This window comes from Paroedura picta, unplaced genomic scaffold (assembly GCF_049243985.1).
Source record: "Paroedura picta isolate Pp20150507F unplaced genomic scaffold, Ppicta_v3.0 Ppicta_v3_sca21, whole genome shotgun sequence".
NCBI classification, from domain to species: domain Eukaryota; kingdom Metazoa; phylum Chordata; class Lepidosauria; order Squamata; family Gekkonidae; genus Paroedura; species Paroedura picta.
Window position 1 is genome coordinate 1975939 of NW_027518618.1, and position 25174 is coordinate 2001112.

At 50.5% G+C, this 25174-nt stretch overlaps 1 protein-coding gene and 1 long non-coding RNA gene across 2 annotated transcripts in view; one reads left to right on the top strand and one right to left on the bottom strand.

Moving 5' to 3' along the window:
- The window catches only part of SLC1A5 (solute carrier family 1 member 5), a 32170-nt gene extending 18526 nt beyond the window's left edge, over positions 1 to 13644 (bottom strand). The window contains exon 1 of the mRNA XM_077318469.1: positions 12358 to 13644. Within this exon, the coding sequence (XP_077174584.1) occupies positions 12358 to 12863 (506 nt within the window). The 5' untranslated portion in view covers positions 12864 to 13644. The remainder of the gene's footprint in view (positions 1 to 12357) is intronic.
- Positions 13645 to 13735: 91 nt separating this feature from the next.
- Positions 13736 to 23623, top strand: LOC143828205 (uncharacterized). The gene is made up of 3 exons (XR_013227559.1): positions 13736 to 14056; positions 14698 to 14962; positions 23256 to 23623. It is a non-coding gene; the product is annotated as an uncharacterized LOC143828205 (long non-coding RNA).
- The last annotated feature ends 1551 nt before the right edge of the window (positions 23624 to 25174 follow it).

Genomic DNA, 25174 nt, shown 5'->3' on the forward strand with positions numbered 1-25174 from the left:
GGAGATGAGCTGTAAAACTGGAGGATCCCCAGACCTCGCCTGGAGGTTGGCATCCCTATCTATCACAGAAACACAGCGCTGGAAGGGACCCAAAAGGTCCTCTAGTCCACCCCCAGCCCAATGCAAGGCATTCACGGTTCCTTCTTACCCCCTCATTCCCCCAGTGACCTCTGGAATCCATGCCCAGGGGAAGGCAAGAAGCCCTGGGTCAGTCTGACCTGGCACAAAACAAGGGGCACCGAGACCCCTTCTCACCCCCTCCTCTCGCAACCGGCCAAAATTCGCCCTGCTCTGAATACTGGGAACCAACACATGACGGACACGGGGGGGAGGGAAAGGCCAAAGAGCCAAAGGCTGAGGGGAAAGGGAGCATGGAAAGATGCACCCCGCCCCACTGCAACCTATAAACAAGACTTCAGCCAAGCCAGCTGTTTGGTACGGAGCCAAGCAAGGAGCAGCCAGCAAAACCTCCGGCTCTATGTTGACGCAGGCAGCCTCAGTCCCTCCTGCCACGTTGGTTCTGCAGTTAAGCCTCTTTGGCCTTGAAACCTTCCGTTTCTTTATCTCTGACTTGCCTGGGGGGGGGGGGGGGTTGCTTGAACAAAAGCCTTCACCGCCTCCTGTTTGGGCCACAGGCCGACCTTTGAACGAAAACGTCCCCACTGCCCAACCACGCTGGCCTCCCTCTTGGCGTTTATGCCCCCTTGCTAAAGCCCAGGCCAAGGGTAGTCAAACTGCGGCCCTCCAGATGTCCATGGACTACAATTCCCAGGAGCCCCCTGCCAGCAAACGCAGGGGCTCACTTTTGGACAGCATTCGCTGGCAGGGGCTCCTGGGAATTGTAGTCCATGGACATCTGGAGGGCCGCAGTTTGACTACCCCTGGCCTACGTTATATCAAGAAGAGGTGATTTTAAAATATAATGTTTTTAAAAACCCACTATCTTCCTGAAGGGGTTTGACCTTCTGAACTTTTCACTTCAGCTCCAGCTTAACAAGTTTTCCCATTTTTTACCCCCCCCCTCTCCATTCTGTGGACATTTTTACGCACATCCCCCCCCCCCCCGGGTTTCACAATAATGCTGTTCACAGACCATTTAAGCTAGGGGTTCCTAACATGGGGCTTCTGGTCGTCGTGCTCCTGTGGGCACTTTTACTGGCGCCCCTCAAGTGTTTTCAGAAAGATTGGACATTTGTCCCGCAGGCTTCTGGCTGGCCAGGCAGATTTTTAAGAGAGTTCCTTGGCAGCTGCTTACAGCACAAGGATTTCCGCTGCGTGCCTGAAGATAGGTTTTGTGCATTGAAAGGGAAAAAAAAACAAACGGCATCCTGTTACACAGATCTACCTGAAAGGTTGAAGGGTTACTATCAGTTCGGGACATTCTATGGTTGGCTCCACCCCCCATTCTGCAGTTGTTCCCACGGGTGTCAGAATTCCAAAGGAGCCCACAGGCTCCTAAAGGTTTGGGACCCCTGGTCTATACAGACTGCCTACAGTAAGACTTAATTCAGCAATACAAACCATGGTTTGATGGTGCACAGGATCTTCACAAGGATTAAAGCAAGAAACCTCCCTGGCACCACCTGTGCACAAGCAGAGCCCTGCTGGGTCAGAACAGGGAGGGCCCATCCAGTCCAGCCTCCCGTCTCACCCAGGGGCCAGCCAGTTCCTCTGCAGGGACAGCCACAGGGCAGGGAGGCCGAGGCCTTCCTAAGGACATCAGGGGAGCCCTGCTGGGTCAGACCAGGGAGGGCCCATCCAGTCCAGCCTCCCGTCTCACCCAGGGGCCAGCCAGTTCCTCTGCAGGGCCAGCCACAGGGCAGGGAGGCCGAGGCCTTCCTAAGGACATCAGCGGAGCCCTGCTGGGTCAGACCAGGGAGGGCCCATCCAGTCCAGCCTCCCGTCTCACCCAGGGGCCAGCCAGTTCCCCTGGAGGGCCAGCCACAGGGCAGGGAGGCCGAGGCCTTCCCAAGGACATCAGGGGAGCCCTGCTGGGTCAGACCAGGGAGGGCCCATCCAGTCCAGCCTCCTGTCTCACCCAGGGGCCAGCCAGTTCCTCTGCAGGGCCAGCCACAGGGCAGGGAGGCCGAGGCCTTCCTAGGGACATCAGGGGAGCCCTGCTTGGTCCGACCAGGGAGGGCTCATCCAGTCCAGCCTCCTGTCTCACCCAGGGGCCAGCCAGTTCCTCTGCAGGGCCAGCCACTGGGCAGGGAGGCCGAGGCCTTCCTAAGGACATCAGCGGAGCCCTGCTGGGTCAGACCAGGGAGGGCCCATCCAGTCCAGCCTCCCGTCTCACCCAGGGGCCAGCCAGTTCCCCTGGAGGGCCAGCCACAGGGCAGGGAGGCCGAGGCCTTCCCAAGGACATCAGGGGAGCCCTGCTGGGTCAGACCAGGGAGGGCCCATCCAGTCCAGCCTCCCATCTCACCCAGGGGCCAGCCAGTTCCTCTGCAGGGCCTGCCACAGGGCAGGGAGGCCGAGGCCTTCCTAAGGACATCAGGGGAGCCCTGCTGGGTCAGGCCAGGGAGGGTCCATCCAGTCCAGCCTCCCGTCTCACACAGGGGCCCAACAGTTCCTCTGGAGGGCCAGCCACAGGGCAGAGAGGCCCGGCCCAGCCCTGCTCTCCGTGCCATGGTGCTGGCCTCCCTCGCGTCACCTTGAGCTTCGGTGATCACCGAGGCGGCCGCATATCACCAAAGCACACATCCCTACTGTTTTGACCCTAGAATGCGATGATCTAGGCCTCCCCATTTTCCTGCTCGTGGCTTTCAAGGCTCACTTGCCAGAAAGTTCCCTGCAATTTCTAGATGTGTAGAAGAAGGGGCTTTGCCCACCTGAGGGGGCTTTGGCCTGCCTTTGTGACAACCACATAGATCTAATTCTACCAAGACTAGGCACTGCCCAAGTCAGGACTTGGGGAAGGAACTCTACAGATCACACGGCAAACATGATAGATTAATTGACTTTATCTGTGTTGGATTCTTTTTTTCCGCCGTTTTAGCCAGGCAGCATTGGAGATGTTAAAAAATCTTTGGTCCAAAGTCTGTGGTCCAGATTGCCTGGCCCCAGCCTCCGGTGGTGTGATTGTCCGGGGGGGCACCCCACTTTGGAGCAGCTAGCGCAAGAACCGGGCTTTGGACTAGGACTCTGCACATGGCCTCTCAAAGGGAGAAATCCCCTGAATGTGGGGGTGTATGACATGTGGTGGGGTCCAAACTCTATTTTGGGGTTCAGGGAGCTCTTCTTAATATTGTCGGTTGAATTCACAAACAAGAAGGAAGACGGAATAAGTAACCCATTCCAGCCTCCTCCAAACGAATGCAGTGGGCCGGAATATCAGCCCCGAAAAAAAACATGATCCAGAACCAGTGACCCAACCGCTTCACCCACTGCCTTCGGACCTCCCCCCACACCCACACAATAAGCTCTTCAGCTCAGGCAAGGAATTAAATCATCGATTGCTGAGGTCCAGGCAGCCAAATTATTATTTTTTGCTTCTTTGCCCCACAAATAAGCCACAATGAAATCACCCCACAGACTCCAGATGGCCAATTTCATTCTAAAAACACCTTCCCAGGAGAGAGGGGGCTGTGCCACCCCAGCGAAGGAAACGCAATACTTGGAGGGTGTTGCATCAGACTCCGAGAACGCCACCAGCTCCACCCCGCCCCTCGCAGGAGAGCGAGACGGAAAGAGCCAGACGGTCTAGAAATAGCTGGGCCAGTTCGCCTTTCGACCGCAGCCTGGGAGCTCCCCTGACGGCAAGAGAAACGGCGGGTGCCCCCCACCCAAGCCTGGCTCTTGGCCAATCTGCAAACAGTTTCATAAGCCAGGCATGTTTTCACGGAACATTTACATGACAGTTTTTACAATATTTGTCTTGTGAGTCACAGAAGAGGAAAACGTGACTCTGTGGGTGTTGAGGAAAGAAGGACATCGACAGCCATGAGCTGACTGACCTGGAGAGAGAGAATTCACTCCAAAGAGCCACTCAGCCCCTTTGGACAGGGACTCATGAGCTCATCCAGATGTCAAGGTCCCGCTGTACACTGCACGGGTCACACTGCATCTGGAGTAAAGTCCTGCATTTAGGCAGGAAAAGGCATATGCATCACTATAGGATGGGTGAGGCTTGTCTTGGGAGTAGTACGCGTGGAAAGGATCTGGGGGTCTTAGTAGACCAGACACGGAACGTGAGTCAGCAGTGTGACTCGGTGGCTAAAAAGGCAAATGGGATTTTTGGGCTGTATCAAACGGAGGATGATGTTACAGGAAGTGATGTTACCACTTTGCTCTGGCTAGACCTCACTTGGAGTCCTGTGTTCAGTTTTGGGGACCGAAACTGAAGAAATAAAGAAACCGGAGCATGTCCAGAGGCGGGCTATGAAGATGGGGAGGGGTTTGCAGACCAAGTCGTATGAGGAAAGGTTGAGGGAGCTTGACCCATTTAGCCTGAAGAGAAGGCGACTGACAGGTGATATGATAACCATCTTCAAATACTTGAAGGGCTCTCATAAAGAAGATGGGGGAGAGTTGTTTTCTCCTGCCCCAGAGGGTCGAATCAGAACCAATGGGTTGAAATTAATCCTACAAATTTTTGGCTAAACACCCAGAAGTCTTGCTCCTCCTCTTAAAGCTTACAAGAAGCTGCCTTATACTGAATCCGATCCATCAGTTCCTTAATGCCAGGACTATCCATTCAGATTGGCTGTGGTTCTCTAGGGCAGGGGTAGTCAACCTGTGGTCCTCCAGGTGTTCATGGACTACAATTCCCATGAGTCCCTGCCAGCATTTGTAGTCCATTAACATCTGGAGGACCACAGGTTGACTACTCCTGCTCTAGGGCCTCAACTGAAGGTCTCCTGCATCCTCCCTTGAACTTGGACCTCCTGCATGCCAAGCAGAGGCTCTGCTATTGAGCCAGGTTCCCCTCACCTCTTTTAGCTTGGGAAGAACCAGGGAAAGAGTCAGTCAGCAGACTTACAGGTGGGTTCAGGGGTTCAGAAGCCACCTTCACGAGTGCTGTAATCACGGTATTCAATATATCTGAATTTCCTCGGGTTGCAGACGGGGATTCTACTCCAGAAGACACATCCACCTACGTCCTGAGCTAACTGTTGCAATTATTATTAAACACATTTTTAAAAAATTCCACTGTTTGGGGATCTGTTTCCAACTAGGGAAATGCTAACGTACGCCAGTCACCAGATTGCTGGGGCTTCAGACCTCTGGCAAAGCAGGAGTTCGGGTGATTCAAGTGGTGTGGAATTACCATTTCCATGTTCTAATGCAGGGGTAGTCAAACTGCGGCCCTCCAGATGTCCATGGACTACAGTTCCCAGGAGCCCCCTGCCAGCGTTCGCTGTCATGGTTAAGAGCGGCAGCTTCCAATCTGGCAAGATGGGTTTAATTCCCCATTCTTCTATATTCAGCCAGCTGGGTGAGCTCGGGCTCATCACAGTCCTGATAGTACTGTTCTCTCAGAGCTCTCTCAGACCCACCTACCTCACAGGGTGTCTGTTGTGGGAAGAGGAAGGAAAGGAGATTGGAAGCCGCTTGCAGACTCCTTCTGGTAGAGAAAAGCAAGGTATAAAGCCCAACCCCTTCTTCTGTAACTACATTATTTTTTTTAACTTTATGGTGCATCCTGATTAGGCCTACAGGAATTTCCCTTTTTGTTTTTTTGTTCATATGTGACTGGACCAGGGAATTTCTTTATGCAAAGCAGATTCAGGTGGGTAGCCAGGCTGGTCTGAAGCAACAGAATGAGCCCAGCGCCTTCTCCATGGCTCTCCGGGGTCTTTCCCCTCATCTGCTACCTGATCTTTTATTGGGAGAGGCGGGGATTGAGTCTGGGACCAGGGGTAGTCAACCTGTGGTCCTCCAGATGTCCATGGACTACAATTCCCACGAGCCCCTGCCAGCATTCGCTGGCAGGGGCTCATGGGAATTGTAGTCCATGGACATCTGGAGGACCACAGGTTGACTACCCCTGCTGGGGACCTCCTGCATGCCAAGCAGAGGCTCTGCCACCAAACCATGGGCCCTCCCCAGCTCCAAGCTAGAAGTGACTCCCCGTGCAGAAGTTCTGCAAACCCCAGAAAACATCCGTTCTCATTACTGGAAGGGCGACTGCGGCAAAGACGAGGGAGGCAGCAGCCTTATTTGCCTGGCAAGTAAACAATTGGAATCACGGTCATCTTTGTGACGATCCACCCTCCCTACCTGAAGGGGATTTGCATCCATAGCATCCTCCGTCGTCCCTTCCCTCCCCCCTGGAAAAACTGGAGACAAGCCAAGAAAGATGCTGATTGCCTCTGACTCAGCACAGGGAGGGGAAGCAGAGAGAGAGAGAGAGACAGAGAGATTTCCCCTGATGCTGCCTCCTGGCTCTGGGATTCAGAGGCTTTGTGCCACTGGATGTGGAGGTTCCCCTCAGTCACCAGGGCCGGTGGCCACTGACTCTCTTCCCCGAATCTCTCTTAATCCCCTGTTCAATTTGTACAAAGTTGGAGTCCAGTGGCTCCTTTAAGGCCACAAAGCTTTTGTGTGCCTTCAGACTGTATCGGAACATTATGGCCTGAATAAAGCTGTGTTGGTCTCGAAGGTGCCACTGGGCTCACACGTTGTACTGCTGCCTCAGACCAACCCAGCGATGCACCCGAATCTGTTCTGCATCCATCACAACGCCCTCTGGCAGCAAACTCCATCCTCCGGCAGCAACATCTTAATTCCTCCGTGTAAAATTTAATTTCCTGTTGTCCGTCCTGAACCTACTGTCCATCGGATTCACTGGATGCCCTCGAGTTCTAATCCTTCCGGGGAGGGAGAAAGAGGTCTCTCCACGCCCTGCATCATTTTAGAAACCCCAGTCACAAGGGTAAGAGCCTCTTGTGGCACAGGGTAGTAAGGCAGCCAACGTGCTGTGCTGTCTGAAGCTCTGCCCATGAGGCTGGGAGTTCGATCCCAGCAGCCGGCTCAAGGTCGACTCAGCCTTCCATCCTTCCGAGGTCGATAAAATGAGGACCCAGTTTGCTTGCTGGGGGGTAAACGGTCATGACTGGGGAAGGCACTGGCAAACCACCCCGTATTGAGTCTGCCATGAAAACGCTGGAGGGCGTCACCCCAAGGGTCAGACATGACTCGGTGCTTACACAGGGGATACCTTTACCTTTATCACAAGGGTGGCCAAACTGTGGCTCTCCAGATGTCTATGGACTATAATCCCCATAGTGCTGGCAGGGGCTCATGGGAGTGGAGGGGAAAGTTTGTACAAAGCCGGGGATGAAGGAGAGGAAAGACGTCTGAGGCAGTGGTCCGCAACCTTTATTAGGCTGCAGACCGGTGGAGGGGGGAAAGCGATGCGCAAATGCGCATGTGCGGCACTTTTGCATATGCACATTTGCGGCCGCGCATGGCGCAAACACAGACCTACTGCGCATGCGCGTTTGCACTGTTGGCCGCGCTTCCCTCCCCCCCCCCACAAAAAGAAGCTTGCCGGGCCACAAGCTAATCGGCGGGGGGGGCGGTGAGAGGGAGCCGCGGCCCAGTGGTTGGGGACCACCGGTCTGGTTGGGGACCACCAGAAGGTGAGCCAGCTAGTGAAGCCAGCCTTGCTGATAAAGGCCAGCCCCCTTCCTACACAGAAATGGAGAGTCACGCTTTTTACCGAGTCATGCCTAATCAGAAATCTGGCCGGAACCGAGGCAGCTGATCCCAATAGAGACAATTTAAAGCATCCGTCAATGTGGGGGAACCTCAGAATTTGAAAAGCACGTGGCTCATGGAAACGGCTACGCATATTTGAGGGGGAAGGAGAATGTCGGTCACGGAAAGAGCACCCAGGCGTCAGAGCCCTTCTGCTGCTAAAAAAGGGCATTTTCCAACGGGTTTGGAATTTATGGAGACAGACTCAGCTACCGTTAGAGAAATCTCTCCAAAAAGTTATAGCAAGCGACACCCTGCAGTAATCCTGCCCCGTAAATATTGTTGCAGGTTTTTTGCAAAGTGTCTCCTGGAAACTAAATGTTAAGATCGAGGTTTTGAAGCTGAACTCTGAAACTCCGTTTATGGGGCAGTATTTCTACTTCTGCTATGAAATACTGAGATAAGGGCAAATAACGGTATTTCGGTGTGCTAGCACTTGAAACTTCAGGTTAGGATCTGAGAGCACACGTGTAACGCATGTAAATAAAATGACAGCTGCAGCAAGGGTAAAGCAGAGGGTAAAGCCTTGCCTCCCTCTGCAGAGTCTTCCTAGGGGGGTCTTCCTTCCAAGTCTCCATCCGTTTTGTGCATGCCCGTGTAAAGTACCATCAAGTCACTGCCAATTTATGGGAAAGACACAGGTTCAAATCCCGACACTACCACGGACGCCAGCTGAGTAACTGCTAGCAGTTCACACGCCCTCAGCCTCTCTTCCTTGCAGGGTTGTTGTGAGGACAAAAAGGAGCAAGAAATGTCTCGACTCAGGAGAAAGGCTGGACTCGAAGTAAATCAATACATCCAAAGAGAAGTATCCAAACCTGACCAAAAAGTACAACCAGCTCAAACTGTCATGCAGGATGATGTCTCACCTCTCTGGTCACAATGTGCATATCAACAAAACTGCGTACAAATTAGTTCCTAACCTTTGAATAGGAAGATGCGAAAACACAGTCCTTAATCCTGGCTTGGAACATTATCAAAAAGCAGCCAGCTACTAATTAAAGATCTCCAGGTAGGGTGGGGAGATTACTCCCAAACTGGCACCAAAACAACCCACACCTACAGCACCACGCGGGCATCTGATGCCAACTGCACCCACAGCTCCAAGCTATGGAAAGAAGATCTCGCCACAGATCCATGATTGGGAGGGGCCGCCCAGGAAGGAAGCAGGAAAATACTCCGGATGCCTCTTCCTTTTCCCCTCCTCTGCTTGCAATCCTGTGGTCTAGGCCACCACCTGAGTACTTTGTGCCAAAACAAACACCTAAGAAGAAAACAGCCAACCAGGATTCATGGGGCCTAGATCAGAGAAGATTGGTGCCTTCATTAACATTATTAGGAGTTCCCATTTAGTGGCCAGTGACTCTCTATGTTTACCTATTCAGGCGTGGGTCTGAAGCAGAAGGACAAAGTTTGAGACCAGGGCACCTCTAAGTCCCAGAAAGTTTTATTCAAGGTAGAAGCTTTCATGCGCATTACACACCTCATCAGATATCTGACAAAGTGTGCTTGCACACAAACCCTTATGCCTTGAATAAAACTCTATTGGTCTCTAAGGTGCCCCTGGACTCGAATTTTGTTCTCTGTGCATAAAGCAGCTAGGCGATTATAAATTATAAGAAATAATTCTGATTTTATCAGGGTGTTCAAGATTCTAGGGGATCAAATTGTTTTTTCTAATTTTCTCGCCAGAATAATAACCAAGACACAAATAAGAGTCTCAGGTTCTTCTTGTGATGCACAAACCTACGGAACAGGCAGATTATATTGCTGCTTTATTTTGCTCACATCCACCACTGCCATAGAAAAATCCCTCTGATGTGACAACCAGAAAGCTCAAGCGGCCTTCAAATATTAATCTTCTGGGGAGGTCAGGAGAGCTCTCGTTCTCCTGACTTTCTGCCAACTGCACAAAACTGAATTATTCAAGAGGGGCAGGCAGCAGGATTGCACTGTACAAAATAGTTCACAAAATTACTTCAGTAAACCATTAGAGATTCTGGTCCACAGCACTGTGTTCAGCTTGCTAGGAGGGTCCTGCTATGTAATTTGGCATCAGCAGGGGTGGCCAAACTGTGGCTCCCCAGATGTCCCTGGACTACAATTCCCATGAGCCCCTGCCAGCAGTCCATGGACATCTGGAGAGCCACAGTTCAGCCATCCTGATTGAATGTGTCACGTTCACCTTTATGGTTTGCATCGGATCGGCTTGGTTCTACGGCCCCACCCCAACTGCCCCATCTATCGAATACCCCCATCCTGTCAGCTGTATTGACTGCCTCGAGCCCAAGCAAGAAAGGCGTTCTACACCTAAGGTCAACACGATCTTACCCATGATCCCTTGAAATGAAACCTCCTGCGAACGGAGACTGTAGCATTTCAGAGCTTCGGTTGGCCATCTCCCAGCCAAAGGATCAAGAATTTGCTTTGTCAAATAGGGGCCAAAGTGGCTCTCCAGATGTTCATGGACTACAATTACCATGAGCCCCTGGCAGGGGCTCATGGTAATTGTAGTCCATGGACATCTGGAGAGCCACTCGGGCCACCCTTTGCTCAGGATTTTCAAGGCACGAGATGCTGAGGTGCTTTTGTTATTGCCTCCTCTGCCTCACATCCCTGGACTTCGTCAAAGGTCTCCCATCCAAATGCTAAGCGGGGTTGACGCTGCTTAGCCCTGGCTAGGTCAGGCCTTCTCCAGAACTGCGCAGGACTCTTTTTGTTTAGCCACAACTTAAATGGAAACCGCTCTAGAATTCGTCATTGCAAGAGGAAGAGTGTCTCTGAACGCTGGTAGGTAGCTAGCAGGACTGGATGGCTAGAGCGCCTTTCGCACACTTGTCCAGGCTGTCTAGCGGGCAGACCGATGCTCAGCTACAGAGCTGCTTTGGACCGACTCACCCCACGTGTAAACCTTCCCTGATCCTCTAGAAGCAAAAACGGATGTATGGCTTTTCTGCATAGCCTTCCCTCTCATTGGTGCAGTCTAATGACAAGTTTGGATCTTCCAGGGGGCTCACTTCTGAAGTAGCTTTTTCTTCTCCTCCACACTCCACTTTATGTCATTTTGGGAAAAGATGGTTCTGTGCCTACCCCTTATTGGGACAGCATGTCCTGCCAGAAAGAAAATTAACTGACTAATCAAAGGCTTTTCCAGGGAGGGTGTGTTTGACATAGATGCGGGGAGGGGCATACAAATGTTTACTTCTCCAGGAAGGAGCAAGGAACGGCTCCAAATCGATTCCACAGTTTAGCGCATTCCTCTTGCGTGGGATTATATTCTCTCCAGAATGCTTGTGCAAAGGGGAAAACAAGGCAGATGAGAATAAACAGATCTAAGAAAAACTTCTGGGCGGGAGGGAAGAGGCAGAGCGTGTCCTCAAATGCCATCCCATTCCAGCGGTTCACAGGCTTTTGCAGCCTGAATTTCCTAAAAGGGAGATCAGAAACAGATTCATCCCAATTTTGGGACTGAATAGTACTGCTTTGTGTGTGTGCGGTTTTTTAAATTAAGAGCAAGGCACAGAGTGGGTGCCTTTCAATACAACTTGCATATGGTTTAATGACTCATAGGCTGGAGAGTTCATACAATCATAGAGTCTAACTCCCTGCAGAATGCAGGAAATTCACAACTACCTGTCCACCCAAAGTGACCCCAATTCCATGGATTATCCCCCCCCCCAAAAAAAAACGGAGGACGCCTGTTCCCCTGAGAAACCACTGTCAGGAACTGTCTGGATATTTAGCCAAAAATTATTTTAATTTCACCACACTGGGTTGAAGCAACCAAACCGATTTCCTTCCCCATATTTTTGCAAAATAGGAGTCCCGCTACTGACCTGACACAATTTGTGTGTCATTCTCTGGTAGCCCAGTTTCCTACCAGGGCTTGAGTAGCTCCAAGACACTGTCCCCAGTAGGCCAAGCTCAGGGACCCGTGTGAACAGTCCCTACTGAGAAAGATACACCAGCAGGTAGGACATCTACCTGCAAAGGTTCATTCACACACATGCACAAATCATGACTTGAGAAGACGATGGGCAGTAGATTCAGGGCAGACCAAATGAAATACTTCTGAACACAGAGTGGAATTCGCAGCCTGACAATAGAGATCACTACAGGCATAGAGAGCGTTAAAATGGGATTAGAAGCCTCTGAATTCCAGAGCCAGGCCTCGGCCTCTGTGCCTTGTGGTGGGTGGCCCAGAGGAACTGACTGGCATGAGGCAGGGTGTTGGACTAGATCCGGGGTAGTCAAACTGCGGCCCTCCAGATGTCCATGGACTACAATTTCCATGAGCCCCTGCCAGCATTCGCTGGCAGGGGCTCATGGGAATTGTAGTCCATGGACATCTGGAGGGCCGCAGTTTGACTACCCCGGATCTAGTTGGACTCTCACTAGATAGATGCAGCAGAGCTCCTGTGAGGCCCTTAGCGTTGTTGTTGGCCCTCCAGAGGAACTGAGACAGGATGCTGGACCAGATAAAGCAGAGCTCTTATGATGTCCTTACAAGAGCTAGTGATGCACACACACGCACACACACACATGTGGGCATGGGCAAAGCAGGAGGTCTCCCACACGTGCACCTTCAGAGAGGTTGACAAGCATGCCTCTTAGCGTGCGCAAGCATTGGACAATCCAGCTACGGCCTCTCACCTGATCAAATCCAGGAAGGAATCTGCCACATCCTTGGATTGGGGCATGCCGCTGTCTGCACCCAGATCCGTGGGGGGCGAGGCACCCACCCCGGGCTTGACTATGAAGGCCAAGGTGACGCCGATGGAGGAGGCGAGGAGGGTGGTCAACAGGAAGAAGAGCAGGGCCCAGCCCCCCAGGCGCCCCAGGGCTGACGGGTCCAGGCTGGCCGCCCCAGCCACCAGGCTGCACACCACCAGGGGCAGGATAATCATCTTCAGCAGGCGCAAAAGGAGCTCTCCGGGGAAGGAGAAGTAGAGGATCTCGCTGGGGGTCAGCGCATCGGGGAGCTGCCGGACGCCCAGGCCCACCGCCACGCCGGCAATCACCCCCGCCACGGTCAGCAGCACCAGCAGGTTGGCCCGCAGGCAGCTGCGCAACCGGGAGGCGCCCAGGGTGGGCTCTTCCTCTCCGGAGTCATGAGCCGGCCCAATGTCCCCGTTGGAGGCACCTTTCTCCGCAGCCATGGTCGGTTCTTTAACGGGGCGTCGAGGGGGGAGCCGGACAGGTGGCAGCTCTTTGGTCTGGAGCAGAGAGGAGCCGCCCAAGCCCTTTTCTAGCCCGCAGGACCCAAGTGGTGATTCTTTGGTCTGGAGTAGAGGAGATGTGCGAGTGGCGATCCCTTAATCTGGAGTCAAAAGAGAGGCCCAAGTGGCGATTCTTTAATCTGGAGTAGAGAGACGCGCGCAGACGCCGGCAGGGAAGCCCACCTTAACCGGCTTTTAAGATCTTGCGGATCTTATAATTTGTTTAAAAGGAGGCGACCGGACAGCAGCAAAATGATTGCGAAGAGAACTAAGTTTTTTTAACTTGAGGTCCCCCCAAAACGCGCCAGGTGCCTGGATTTCTTTCCAGCAGCAACAGCCGCCGCCGCCAACGCCACGTGGTCAGCAAATAGTAAAAAAGGCGATAAAGTGATCGCGCGGTCCCGCCAAAGGGGATCCGATGGGTTCTGCAGGACCAGCCGCTTGGGTGATCCAGAGGCCGACGGAGCGGCTTCCTCCCCCTCTCGCCAGCCGCGCTGGGAAGCCCGCCAGGTCCACGTGGCCGCCGCTGCCGCCGGTGCTCCCGCCGCGCCCCACGCCTCGCCACGCGGACTCTGCCGGCCGCCTGCGTCGGAACTCCTCTTTTGTGCACAAAAGGACTGGGGGCGGCGCGCCCACGGGTGTGGGCCGGCCTAGAAGCCTCTTCTCGGGCGCGGATTGGCTGAGGGTTAAGGGCGGGAGAAGGAGGAGGGAGGGCTGGGCCCCGGATTGGCTGGAGCCGAGGCAACCGAGAACAGAGGAAACTTTTGAAGCCTCGGGGGAGGAGGAGGGATTTTTTTGTTCTGTGACGTCACGGAAGTGGGACGGGAGCCCGTCAGACGGCTGGATGCCAATGAGGCGCGAGGCGGGGCGGGGCGAGAGAGCCTGGCGGGGTTTCCCGCCCAAAGGGGCGTGTCTCTCTCTGCCCCGCCCTTTTACCTCAGGGGAGGCGGAGGGATTTTACCTCAGTCTATGGCCGCGCCCTTCCCCTCTGGCTTCGTGAAGCCGCTTTAAGTTTTCCATCAAAAGCCACGGAAGGGGGGCGAGCGCCTTCCGTCAGTGGGCCTTCCACAATCGCCTTTCGCCTTCCCCACAGCCACTTGGCTTAACCCCTCCCCTCACAACAACCTTGCGAGGTGGGTCGATCTCACGAGCCCAAGCTGAAAGGACAACGCTCCGCCCCCTGGAGAAAATGGCTGCTTTGGGGGGTGGGCTGCAGGGCCTTTCCTCCCCTCCCCAAATCTCCCCCTCACAGGTGCCACACCCACATCTCCAGGTATTCCCCAGCCCTGGGTTGGCAACCCTGATTATTGAGCTCACAGGACCCTGCCTGACTTCTGGAAGAACACCCCAGGGAAGGTGTGAGTGGGCACCGACGCCCCTGCCTTTAGCCCTCATGACCCACCAGTTCCCCCGCAATTTCCTCTTCTCCCTCCCCTGCAGTCTGTCAAAATGGAGACTAAGCCTCAGAGGAGGCAGAAAATCAGATCCTTTGTTGAGTGATGTACATAACCAATGCTCAAGGCAAGAGAAACAGTTGGGTTACTTGAAGTTCATGTAAGAGGCGCCGGATCTGACCTCTGGGAAGCTCTCTTGCACGCGCCTCCGTGGAATCCAGGAATTGCATAAGTGGCCTGTGGAGATAATTATCATGCGTGGAACAGGATGATACCAGTTAGATTCTGTCCCCTTCGGGCACCAAATGCTCCTCTTTGAAATGCTGTCCTATGGCATGAATTCCTTGTTTACTTACCATCTTTTCTTTTTTCCTGCACAGGTTTATACAGCCTGCTATTGAATGTACAAGCCTGTCTACTACTAGGAACATCTCCGTCTCTGGGCTATATAGTTACCTCCTTTATATAGCAGTAATTCAAGACCTTGACCTCTCACTTGTCCTCACCCTTAAGAGCAAGGAGAGGTTTTGTGAACTCAGCATGAGGCGCTGTAAAATACTCCATAGGCTCGAGGCCCGCCTCATTTGACCTTGGCTCGAAATCCACCCCATCCCCCAGTTCAGGAAGGATCTGAAAGATACACAGGTATGACTTTTACAGGGAGCAATTTAGGGTGTCAAGAGAAAGTGGTGAGCTAAGAACAAGAAACTGCTTTTAGGCTTAAATTTTGTTTCAGCACTGTTTTCAGATTTATGCAATTCAAACCAAGTAGCTTTCTTTATTGGATGTCCTATCCTATTTGATTGAGTTTGAGTTACACAGTGTAATCGGCCTACACTCCGCCACTTCCAACTGGCTGGTGAACCCTGGCCCCAACGAAGCATGTCTGAACTCAACCAGGGCCAGAGCTTTCTGTGTCCTGGCCCCCCACCTGGTGGAATAAGCCCTCTGAAAAGATCCCTTAAGAGTCCCTGAGCTTTCACAGTTCTGCAGGTTCTGCAAAATGGAGTTATTCTGCTAGGCATTTGGTTGAGGTAAACCGAACCAACAGCACCTCCTGAGCCCCTATGAATTGAATCCTGAACCAAGGATGGGATCACAGCAGATTAACGTTGTCTCTATTAGTATTGGGCTATTATATGGCATTGTTACAGGAACTGTTATCACCAGTTGAAACCATTGTTACTATCTGTTATCACCAGTTATTGAAATCACTGTTACTATTGTGTTTGATACTGTAAACTGCCCTGAGCCACAAGAGAGGGCAGTCTATAAATATATAAGAAATAAAATAAAATAAGGAACTTAAGTGACATACTGTATTTGCTGACGTATAAGACTACTTTTTTCCTTTGAAAATCATGCCTCCAAGTGGGGGGGGGGTCGTCCTATACGCCAGGTGCACTTCAGTTGGGATAGACAGAGCTGCCCATAATGGCCTCCTGATGCCCACCCTGTGCCCATAGTGGCCTCCTGATTCCCACCCGGTGCCCATAGTGGCCTCCTGATGCCTGCCCGGTGCCCACCGTGGCCCCCCGATGCCCGCCCACCTCATTCTACATACCATCCTGTATCGGGTGGTATCCAGCGTGGCTGCGGCGAGTCATCAGCGTGGCTGTGGCGAGCATCAGCAGCGAGACAGGGAGCCAGCCTTTTTGGTGTGACCGGCCCGTTCTGCTCGACGAGAAGCAGTGGCTCTCCGGCCCGCCCCTTGTCTACGCAGAGCTCGCACATGTGCTCTTGTGCACTAGTGCCGGTCACAGCCTTTTTGGTGTGACCGGCCCGTTCTGCTCGACGAGAAGCAGTGGCTCTCCGGCCCGCCCCTTGTCTACGCAGAGCTCGCACATGTGCTCTTGTGCACTAGTGCCGGTCACAGGGAGATGCAGGGACGGGCTGGAGGCACTGTGGTCACGCTGCGGCCGTACAATGGTGACCAACTATATTTTGAGTGGAAATGTTGGGTTGTCTTATACGCCGGCAAATACAGTAAATAAAATACAGATGCTTGATGTAGGTAAGATCTGGAGATTTGAAACTACTACTGAGCTCCAGAAAAGAGATCAGTGGAGAAAATGGCAGCTTTGAAAGGTATAAAGGTAAAGGTATCTCCTGTGCAAGCACCGAGTCATGTCTGACCCTTGGGGTGACGCCCTCCAGCGTTTTCGTGGCAGACTCAATACGGGGTGGTTTGCCTGTGCCTTCCCCAGTCATGACCGTTTGCCGACCTCGGAAGGATGGAAAGCTGAGTCAACCTTGAGCCGGCTGCTGGGATCGAACTCCCAGCCTCATGGGCAGAGCTTTCAGGCTGCATGTCTGCTGCCTTACCACTCTGCACCACAAGAAGCTCTTGAAAGATATATGCTTTTTTATACCCCAACCTCCTCCGGTTCTACCTGCAAGTCTCCAGGACTTTCCCAATTCCAAGTTGGTAGCCCTGTGTTTGAGAATTCACACTGATTTTGACGTTTTACAGAGCAAAAAGATAGGTTTCTGCCTTGGGGACTTGCAGTATCTTTTTGACAGAAGGGTGAGGCAGGGTGACAAGAAGAATATGCACTTGTTCAGTGACTCATACTTAGGCTAAGTTTTTCAACTGCAAAGGGATGAATCACCCTAGCACAACTGAGCCCCAAACAGTACAGGGATTTGTCCATATGCAAAACTTTTGTCTCAGAGCAGCACAAGCAGACCCCCCATGTCATGGGTCCCCAGCCTTTTTGAGAGCTGTGGGCAGCTTTGGGAGTCTGACATAGTGTATGGGCACAGCCACAAAATGGCTGCTGAGATCCATGTGCTATACTGGTGATGGCTGCCAAAAGAATTTTTTTTTCAAATCTCCAAAAGTCAAATGGAAGCCTTGCTGGACAATAGCTTCCCCTGACCCTGCCCCACCTCTAAGAGCAGTTGGCAAGCACCAGAAAGGTGTTGGCAGATGCCATGGTGCCCACAGGTGCCACACCCCATGCCGCATTCTCCTGATGCTGATGAGTACAGCTGTTCTGTTGACTTGTCAGCTTGGAATAACTGAAGATGAGCAAGCCTGAACTTTGTTTTGTTAAACTCGCTTAGCATAGTTTTGTTAGCACAATACACACAAGTGGTTCATTTATCTGCCTTGAGTGTCAAGATTATTTTTTTCAGATTGGTGCACCAAACTGAGCTCTTCCAGGAGTGTCTATAATGGGGGTGGGAAACTGAGATGTTTGTGCCACACATTTAAAGAGAAAAGAGAAAAGGTAAATTTGCACGAGGGGTTTAAAGAAAGTAAGAGGTGGTGTAAGGAGGCTGTTCTAGGATTGCCAGCTCTGAGTTGGGAAACTCCTGGAGATTTGGAAGGTGGGGCCTTGTGAAGGTGCTGTTTGGGGAAGTGAGGCGTTAGAGGAGATTTGAGGGACCTCACTGAGGTGTAATAGGGTATTTGAGGGACCTCATTGAGGTGTAATAGGAGATTTGAGAGTAGAGGCTGAGGACAGGAAGGGTTTGAGAAGCAGAGGGACTGTGATTGGGGTAGAGTCCATCTTCCAAAGCAGCCATTTGCTTTAGGTGAACGGATCTGTTTTTGCCTGGAGATCAGTTGTAATAGCAGGATACCTCCAGCTGCCATCTGAGGGCTGGCAACCCTAGGGTTTAATGCCAGAGACATTATAACTGGTGGCACTCAGAACTGGGCAAAAGAAAAACCACAAAGACCTTGTTTTCAATCCAATTGTGTTGAGACAAAGAAATGGTGTGTCTATTCCAAAAAAAAACACACCAAAATTATTTGTCTTAGATGTGCTAAGCAGTTTTACGTGCTTCTCCGCAGTGAGAAGAAACACCAAGTAGAGAAACAGAAGCAGAAAAGTTCAGGGCATGTTGCCATGGAGACCCCCATTTCCACCAGGAGTGGAAGCAAGGGGAGACGATCCAGCAGCTGCAGATCAGCTAGAATCATGAATAATAGAGTTGGAAGGGACCTCATGCACCCCTGCAAAACCCCCTGCAATGTGCAGGACACTCACATCCCTATCGCTCATCTACTATAACCTAACTTTCTTCTCTGCCATCTGATGCAAGCCAGCAGCAGACAGGATGGAGGGTGGTGGGGATTAGACCGGGGTGATCTGTTTCTGAGGTCCCAGCATTAGCTATAGGGTGTGAACATTTTCACAGAATGTCAGGGGTTACACCAGACTCAAAAGTAACCAGAACTGGACCATGCAAACTGGCGGATGTGAATCACTGTTCATTCTTCACGCAATGCGTGATTCATTTGTGGAATTAATTGCCATGAGATAGGATTACAGCTGCTGCCTCAAATGGCTCTTTAAAAACAATGCGGCGTGAATGGTCAGTAGGCCTGACTGTCATTTACTATGAGCTGTGATTGCTAAGTGGAACTCTTGAGGTAGTGCGCCTGACTTCCAGGACCTGAAAATAAACAAATCTTCATTACACTGTGTAAAGAATCATATGAATTAGCACCGAAAGAGACAACATTCAGAACTATGTAGTCCTTTGATGAGATCCAGCAAGGCAATAATTTTTTCCTCCTGTTAACCCTAGCCACTTAAATCGGCCAGTGGCAAAGAGAGGGGAGGCAGGAGTAGCACAGCAATCAGATAGCTATTCCACATGCTGTTTAAAGTCACAGGCAGGAGTTAAACTTATTCCTGAGCTGACCTTCAGACATGAGCACAAATGTAATCACAGAAACACAGAAGGGTTCCTTGAAATTAAAGACAATGGCAAGGAACTCCAGCTTAAGTCAGTTCAGTAAAAGGACGGCAGTCACATGCTTGTACATTACCAGAATTTCCATTTTAGCACTATGTTCAAACATTGATGGTGTAATTTTATCTGTTTATCAGAAATTTCTGGTCCAAGGACTGTAAACTGATTGATTGATTGATTGATTGATTGATTGATTGATTGATTGGTATTCCCATTGTTGGTTTGTTCATCACTTGGGGATAGGGTCAAGACCTCTCCTGCCTTACCACTTTCCACCCCCTTCATCAGACAGTGGCTTCAGTGGGAAGGAGCAGAATTCAGATCTTACAAAAGAAGATTTTGGGGGCTCCCTGCTGGTTTTCTCCTTTTTCTGCATTTGCAGGATGCTATATATTCTTGATAGAGCCTCTTGTGGCGCAGAGTGGTAAGGCAGCCGTCTGAAAGCTTTGCCCATAAGGCTGGGAGTTCAATCCCAGCAGCCGGCTCAAGGTTGACTCAGCCTTCCATCCTTCCGAGGTCGGTAAAATGAGTACCCAGCTTGCTTGCTGGGGGGTAAACGGTAATGACTGGGGAAGGCACTGGCAAACCACCCCGTATTGAGTCTGCCATGAAAACGCTAGAGGGCATCACCCCAAGGGTCAGACATGACTCGGTGCTTGCACAGGGGATACCTTTACCTTTTACCTTTTATATATTCTTGAATGAAGAAGATGCCATTGGTTTGTAGTCCACAGTTTAGACACTCTTGCTCTAAATCCAAAGGTATCTAAGAATGGTGTCTGTGAACGTTGTCGTGTCCACTGACACCTTTCCTGGTGGGCCGCCTCTTTTGGCAGCCATTTTGTGGCCATACTCATATTGTGTCAGAATACCAAAGGCGCCAGCAGGTTCAGAAACACTGGGGTCTACCCCTCTGAAACTGGTGGATTCCTTTGTATGATATTCCTTCTGGTGATTCTCACATTTTTTGTTGGAGGGGAAGAGGACTGACAGGACAGTGTTCTTATTTGGCATTAACATGAAATGTTAATTGCTCCCTAATTAATACTTGCAGTCCCTGCCAGGCAAGCACATTGTGTGTGCGTCGCTTTGGCCCCTTCTGCTCTCCAGAATTGTCCGACCCCAGCATCCTGCCTTTGAAGTTCCCTTGTTGTGTTGACAGTAAGCCTGGAATGGAGAGTTTAAGATCTTCCAACAGTTGTGTTCTCTAGCTAGGGTTACCAACCTCAAGGTGGGGGTTGGAGTTTTCACAGGACCACAACCAATCTCCAAGCTATAGGAAATGGCTTTTAGTCATGGGGACTAATGGGAATCTGCTCCATCAGAGACAGTCACCTGCTGAATCTCAGCACTGGGAGGCAATATCTGGGGAAGGCCTCAACCTCTACGCCTTGTTGGTGGCCCTCCAGAGGAACTGGGGGTATGATAAGGGACCAAAATGGTAGGGACCTCACAGAAGCAGAAGAGATTAAACAAAGGTGGCAAGATTATACAGAACAACTATACAAGAGCGAGCTTAACATCCCTGATGACCACAGTGGGGTAGTTACTGACCTGGAGCCAGACATCCTGGAATGTGAAGTCAAATGGGCCTTAGGAAGTCTGAGCAACAATAAAGCTAGTGGTGGTGACAGCATTCCAGTTGAACTATTCAAAATCTTAAAGGACGATGCAGTAAAAGTGCTACACTCAATATGCCAGCAAATTTGGAAAACTCAACAATGGCCACAGGATTGGAAAAAGTCAGTTTACATTCCAATCCCAAAGAAGGGCAATGCCAAAGAATGTTCAAACTACCGCACCATTGCACTAATTTCTCATGCTAGCAAAGTTATGCTCAAAATCCTACAAGCTAGGCTCCAGCAATATGTGGACCGAGAACTTCCAGAAGTTCAGGCAGGATTTCGAAGAGGCAGAGGAACTAGAGATCAAATTGCCAACATACGCTGGATCATGGAGAAAGCTAGGGAGTACCAGAAGAACGTCTACTTCTGCTTCATTGACTATGCTAAAGCCTTTGATTGTGTGGAGCACAACAAATTGTGGCAAGTTCTTAAAGAGATGGGAATACCAGAGCATCTTATTTGTCTCTTGAGAAATTTATATGCAGGTCAAGAAGCAACAGTGAGAACTGAACATGGAATCACTGACTGGTTCAAAATTGAGAAAGGAGTTCGGCAAGGCTGTATACTGTCACCTTGCCTATTTAACTTGTATGCAGAGCACATCATGAGAAATGCGGGATTAGAGGAGTCACAAATTGGGATCAAGATTGCAGGGAGAAATATCAACAACCTCAGATATGCAGATGATACCACTCTAATGGCAGAAAGTGAAGAGGAACTAAAGAGCCTGTTGATGCGGGTGAAGGAGGAGAGTGCAAAAGTTGGCTTAAAACTCAACATCAAGAAAACAAAGATCATGGCATCCGGCCCTCTCAATTCCTGGCAAATAGATGGGGAAGAAATGGAGGTAGTGACAGATTTTATTTTCCTGGGCTCTAAGATCACTGCAGATGGGGACTGCAGCAAAGAAATTAAAAGACGCTTGCTCCTGGGGAGGAAAGCTATGGCAAATCTAGACAGCATCCTAAAAAGCAGAGACATCACTCTGCCAACAAAAGTGCGTTTAGTCAAGGCTATGGTCTTCCCAGTTGCAATGTATGGCTGTGAAAGTTGGACCATAAGGAAGGCCGAGCGTCAAAGAATTGAGGCTTTTGAACTCTGGTGCTGGAGAAGACTCTTGCGAGTCCCTTGGACTGCAAGGCGAACAAACCGGTCAGTCCTAGAGGAGATCAACCCTGACTGCTCTTTAGAAGGCCAGATCCTGAAGATGAAACTCAAATACTTTGGCCACCTCATGAGAAGGAAGGACTCCCTGGAGAAGAGCCTAATGCTGGGAGCGATCGAGGGCAAAAGAAGAAGGGGACGACAGAAAATGAGGTGGCTGGATGGAGTCACTGAAGCAGTCAGTGCAAACTTAAATGGACTCCGGGGAATGGTAGAGGACAGGAAGGCCTGGAGGATCATTGTCCATGGGGTCGCGATGGGTCGGACACGACTTCGCACATAACAACAACAAGAGGAACTGGTCAGCCACTGTGTGAGACAGGATGCTGGACTAGATGGACCACAGGTCTGATTCAGCAGAGCTCTGCTGACGTATGAAGAATTTGGCCTCTATGCCACACTGTTGCACCTCCAGAGGAACTGGTTGACTGCTGGGTGGGATGCCAGAGTAGATGGACTGCTAGTCTGATCCAAGAGGGCTTTTCTGATGTTCTTACGACAGGCAGAAGTAAAATAACTAGTTGACCTTTCATAATTCTGCTTTTGCCATGTGACTCTTCCAGTTGAATTGGCTACAACTTGAAACCTTTCTACCTGAGGTCCTCTACTGTGTCCCAGAAAACCTTCAGAATCTGAAGAATCTGAATTCTCAGCAAAGAGAGGGGAAATAGACTAATGGGTTTCTCTGAGACATCACCCTCTTAGTCCACAGCGAGCCTCGCCAGGCCCAGTTGCCAAGAACTCCAAAACGGCCTGCACTTGCCTAATTGCCCACATTCTCACCACAATTACACACCCCCTGCATAATTACCAGCTTTGCCCTAGCTCTAGGGACAAGGAAATTTTCTCCACAAGACAGAGCAAGAAGTATTTTTTGCACTAATTGTTCCTAATTCAATAAAGAAAAATGCACACCCACTACACAATAGCAGCAACAACATTCCCTTCTTGTTAGGACACAGCTCTTCTTTGCCGCAACCCATGCACACTTCTGTACACCCATCCCTGGCCTGGCTCTTTCTGAATGCTTTGGCACCAATGGGATGCAAAGCAAATTAAATCCCAACCATACCCTTTAATCAAAAGTTATATTCATAATAAGAAGTTGTTAGAGCTGAGTACAGGGCAGATGCTTGGGTCTTGCAAGCTGCTTCCTGAAAAAACGAGGGGGAGGAGGATTATCACTTGAGAACCTTGGTCCCACATTGCAACGTTGTTAAGCTGTGACTTGCCCCACTTCCGAGGGGCTGGGCGGGTGTCATCGTCCTCAGATGTGTATTAATGTCCAGAGGGCTGTGGATGGAATATCTCTATAACAAACAACATCAAAGTCTTCCTCGGGAATTAATTTGAGCGAGATTGCATCTTTGAACATGTAAAAGGGAAAAGTCAGAAAGCGTTTTTTGAGCATGCATACCTGTCTTTCCCCATCACAGCACATCTGTAGCCTGCACGTTCCCTACCTGAAGACCGAGGAGAAGATATTGCAAACAGCTGCAGGGACCAGTTCCATTAAATCAGACTTTCTCAACTTTTTTACCACTGAGAACCCCTTGAAACATCCCCCAGGCTTCAAGAAACCCCAGAAATAGCACGATGGTGCAGAATACAGTTGCACCAGGGCCCCTCCCTTTCCCACAGCCCTCCAGGCCCATCATTGGCCATTTTGGGAGGGAGGGGGACAGAGGTTGACAAATTGAATAAATGTTTGACAAAATTAAAAAAATATATATGAAAAATTAACTCCCAACCATTGTCATTCCCCCTGTTGCACCTCTGGCTGAGCCATCAGCGGTTTCAGCTGATCCTGATCTACTGCCTGGGCCCAGCACTCTCCAGGCACCACTGAAGACCAGCCCGATGCCCCAGAGGATGAGCAACCTGGTCCCAGCCAGACCGATACCCAGCCTGATGTACCCGCATCACTTTCAGGGTAGATGGAGCTCAGCTGTACCTCCTCCTGATGAGGACTAGGACCAGCTGCAAACCCTCTAGCTGGGGCTGCCCCACCCGGCTTGGCTGTATTTCAGAAGGTCTTTGAAGCAAGGTCACTCATGGGCACAATGCGTACATTCCCTGCCTGTCTTCCTTGTTCTGGAAGCTCTGCCTGACTGACTCCTGGTTCTTGGCTTCGAGCTGACTCTTGACCAGGGCCTTGGCTTTCAGTTCCTGACTACGCTCCCAGCACCAGACCTATGGCTTGGCTCCTGACTATGTCCCCAGCTTCTGACCAGTTTGGCTTTGACTGTTTCTCTGGCTCCAGACCCTGGCTCAGCTTGACCTTGCGCCCCGCCTGCTGTGTGAACTGTCTCTCTGGCTCCTGACCCACTGGACTGGACTCTGGTTTCCGCCTTGCACACCCCTGCTTCGGCCGAGTAGGTGCAGCCCAGTGCAGCAGCACACCCATTTGGCTGTCAAGAAACCTTGAGAAAGCCTGCATTAAATCCTTGGCTTTGGCCAAAGTCATATGTGCAATTTTTAAGCCTTTGAGATAACCTCTCCTGCTGTTGGTGCATGCATGTTGAAAAGGGCTATACCATATTTCTGAACTAATCCCTGGCAGGGCATGGAGAGGCCCATTTCAGTCTTCTGGATTTGCAATGCAGGTGTGATGTCATCGCCCCTCCCCCCTCCACAACTTAATCGGATTCTTAGTATTCTGCATTTCCTCATATCCCTCCCTGCTTTTGCTGTTTCGTTACCCTCTTCCTCCTCTTCTGTTCCAGTCAAAATATGGGATGTTTCTCTTTGGCTGGAAACAAAGTTTGAGTCCAGTGGCAGCCTTAGGACCAACCAAGTTTTATGCAATGTATAAACCTTCAGGGGCATGCTACTCTGAAGAAATGTGCATGCACACAAAAGCTTATACCTTGAATAATTTATTCGAGGTTATTTCTAGGTTAAAATGTTGCATCAACAAAAAAGAACCAATCATTCAGTATATCTCGGTTGATAACCTTGAGCCATGTTAAAACAGAACCCAACGTTTTTTGACTTCCAATACCTTCCTCGGTGGTCAAATTTTGATACATACATACAGTACAGACTATAACATATAGACGTGTGTTAGAGCCAAGGCCTGCACATAAAAACAAAATATAATTATTCAATAAATTATATATGAAAAACTAAACAATTTAACTACAAAATGTGCTTGGTTTTTTAAAACTTGGAATTAGCTACATTCCAGTTATCCTGTGTGCAGAAGAATTGGGTTGTATAGGGGCCATCTTAAACTTTTATGCATAAACATCCAAAGATTGCAGGTTTAATAGTTCTTTCTGTAAAAAAAATGTGTAGAACATAACTACACAAATAGAAAATTAAGTTCAATTAATGAAGGACTAAACTGCAA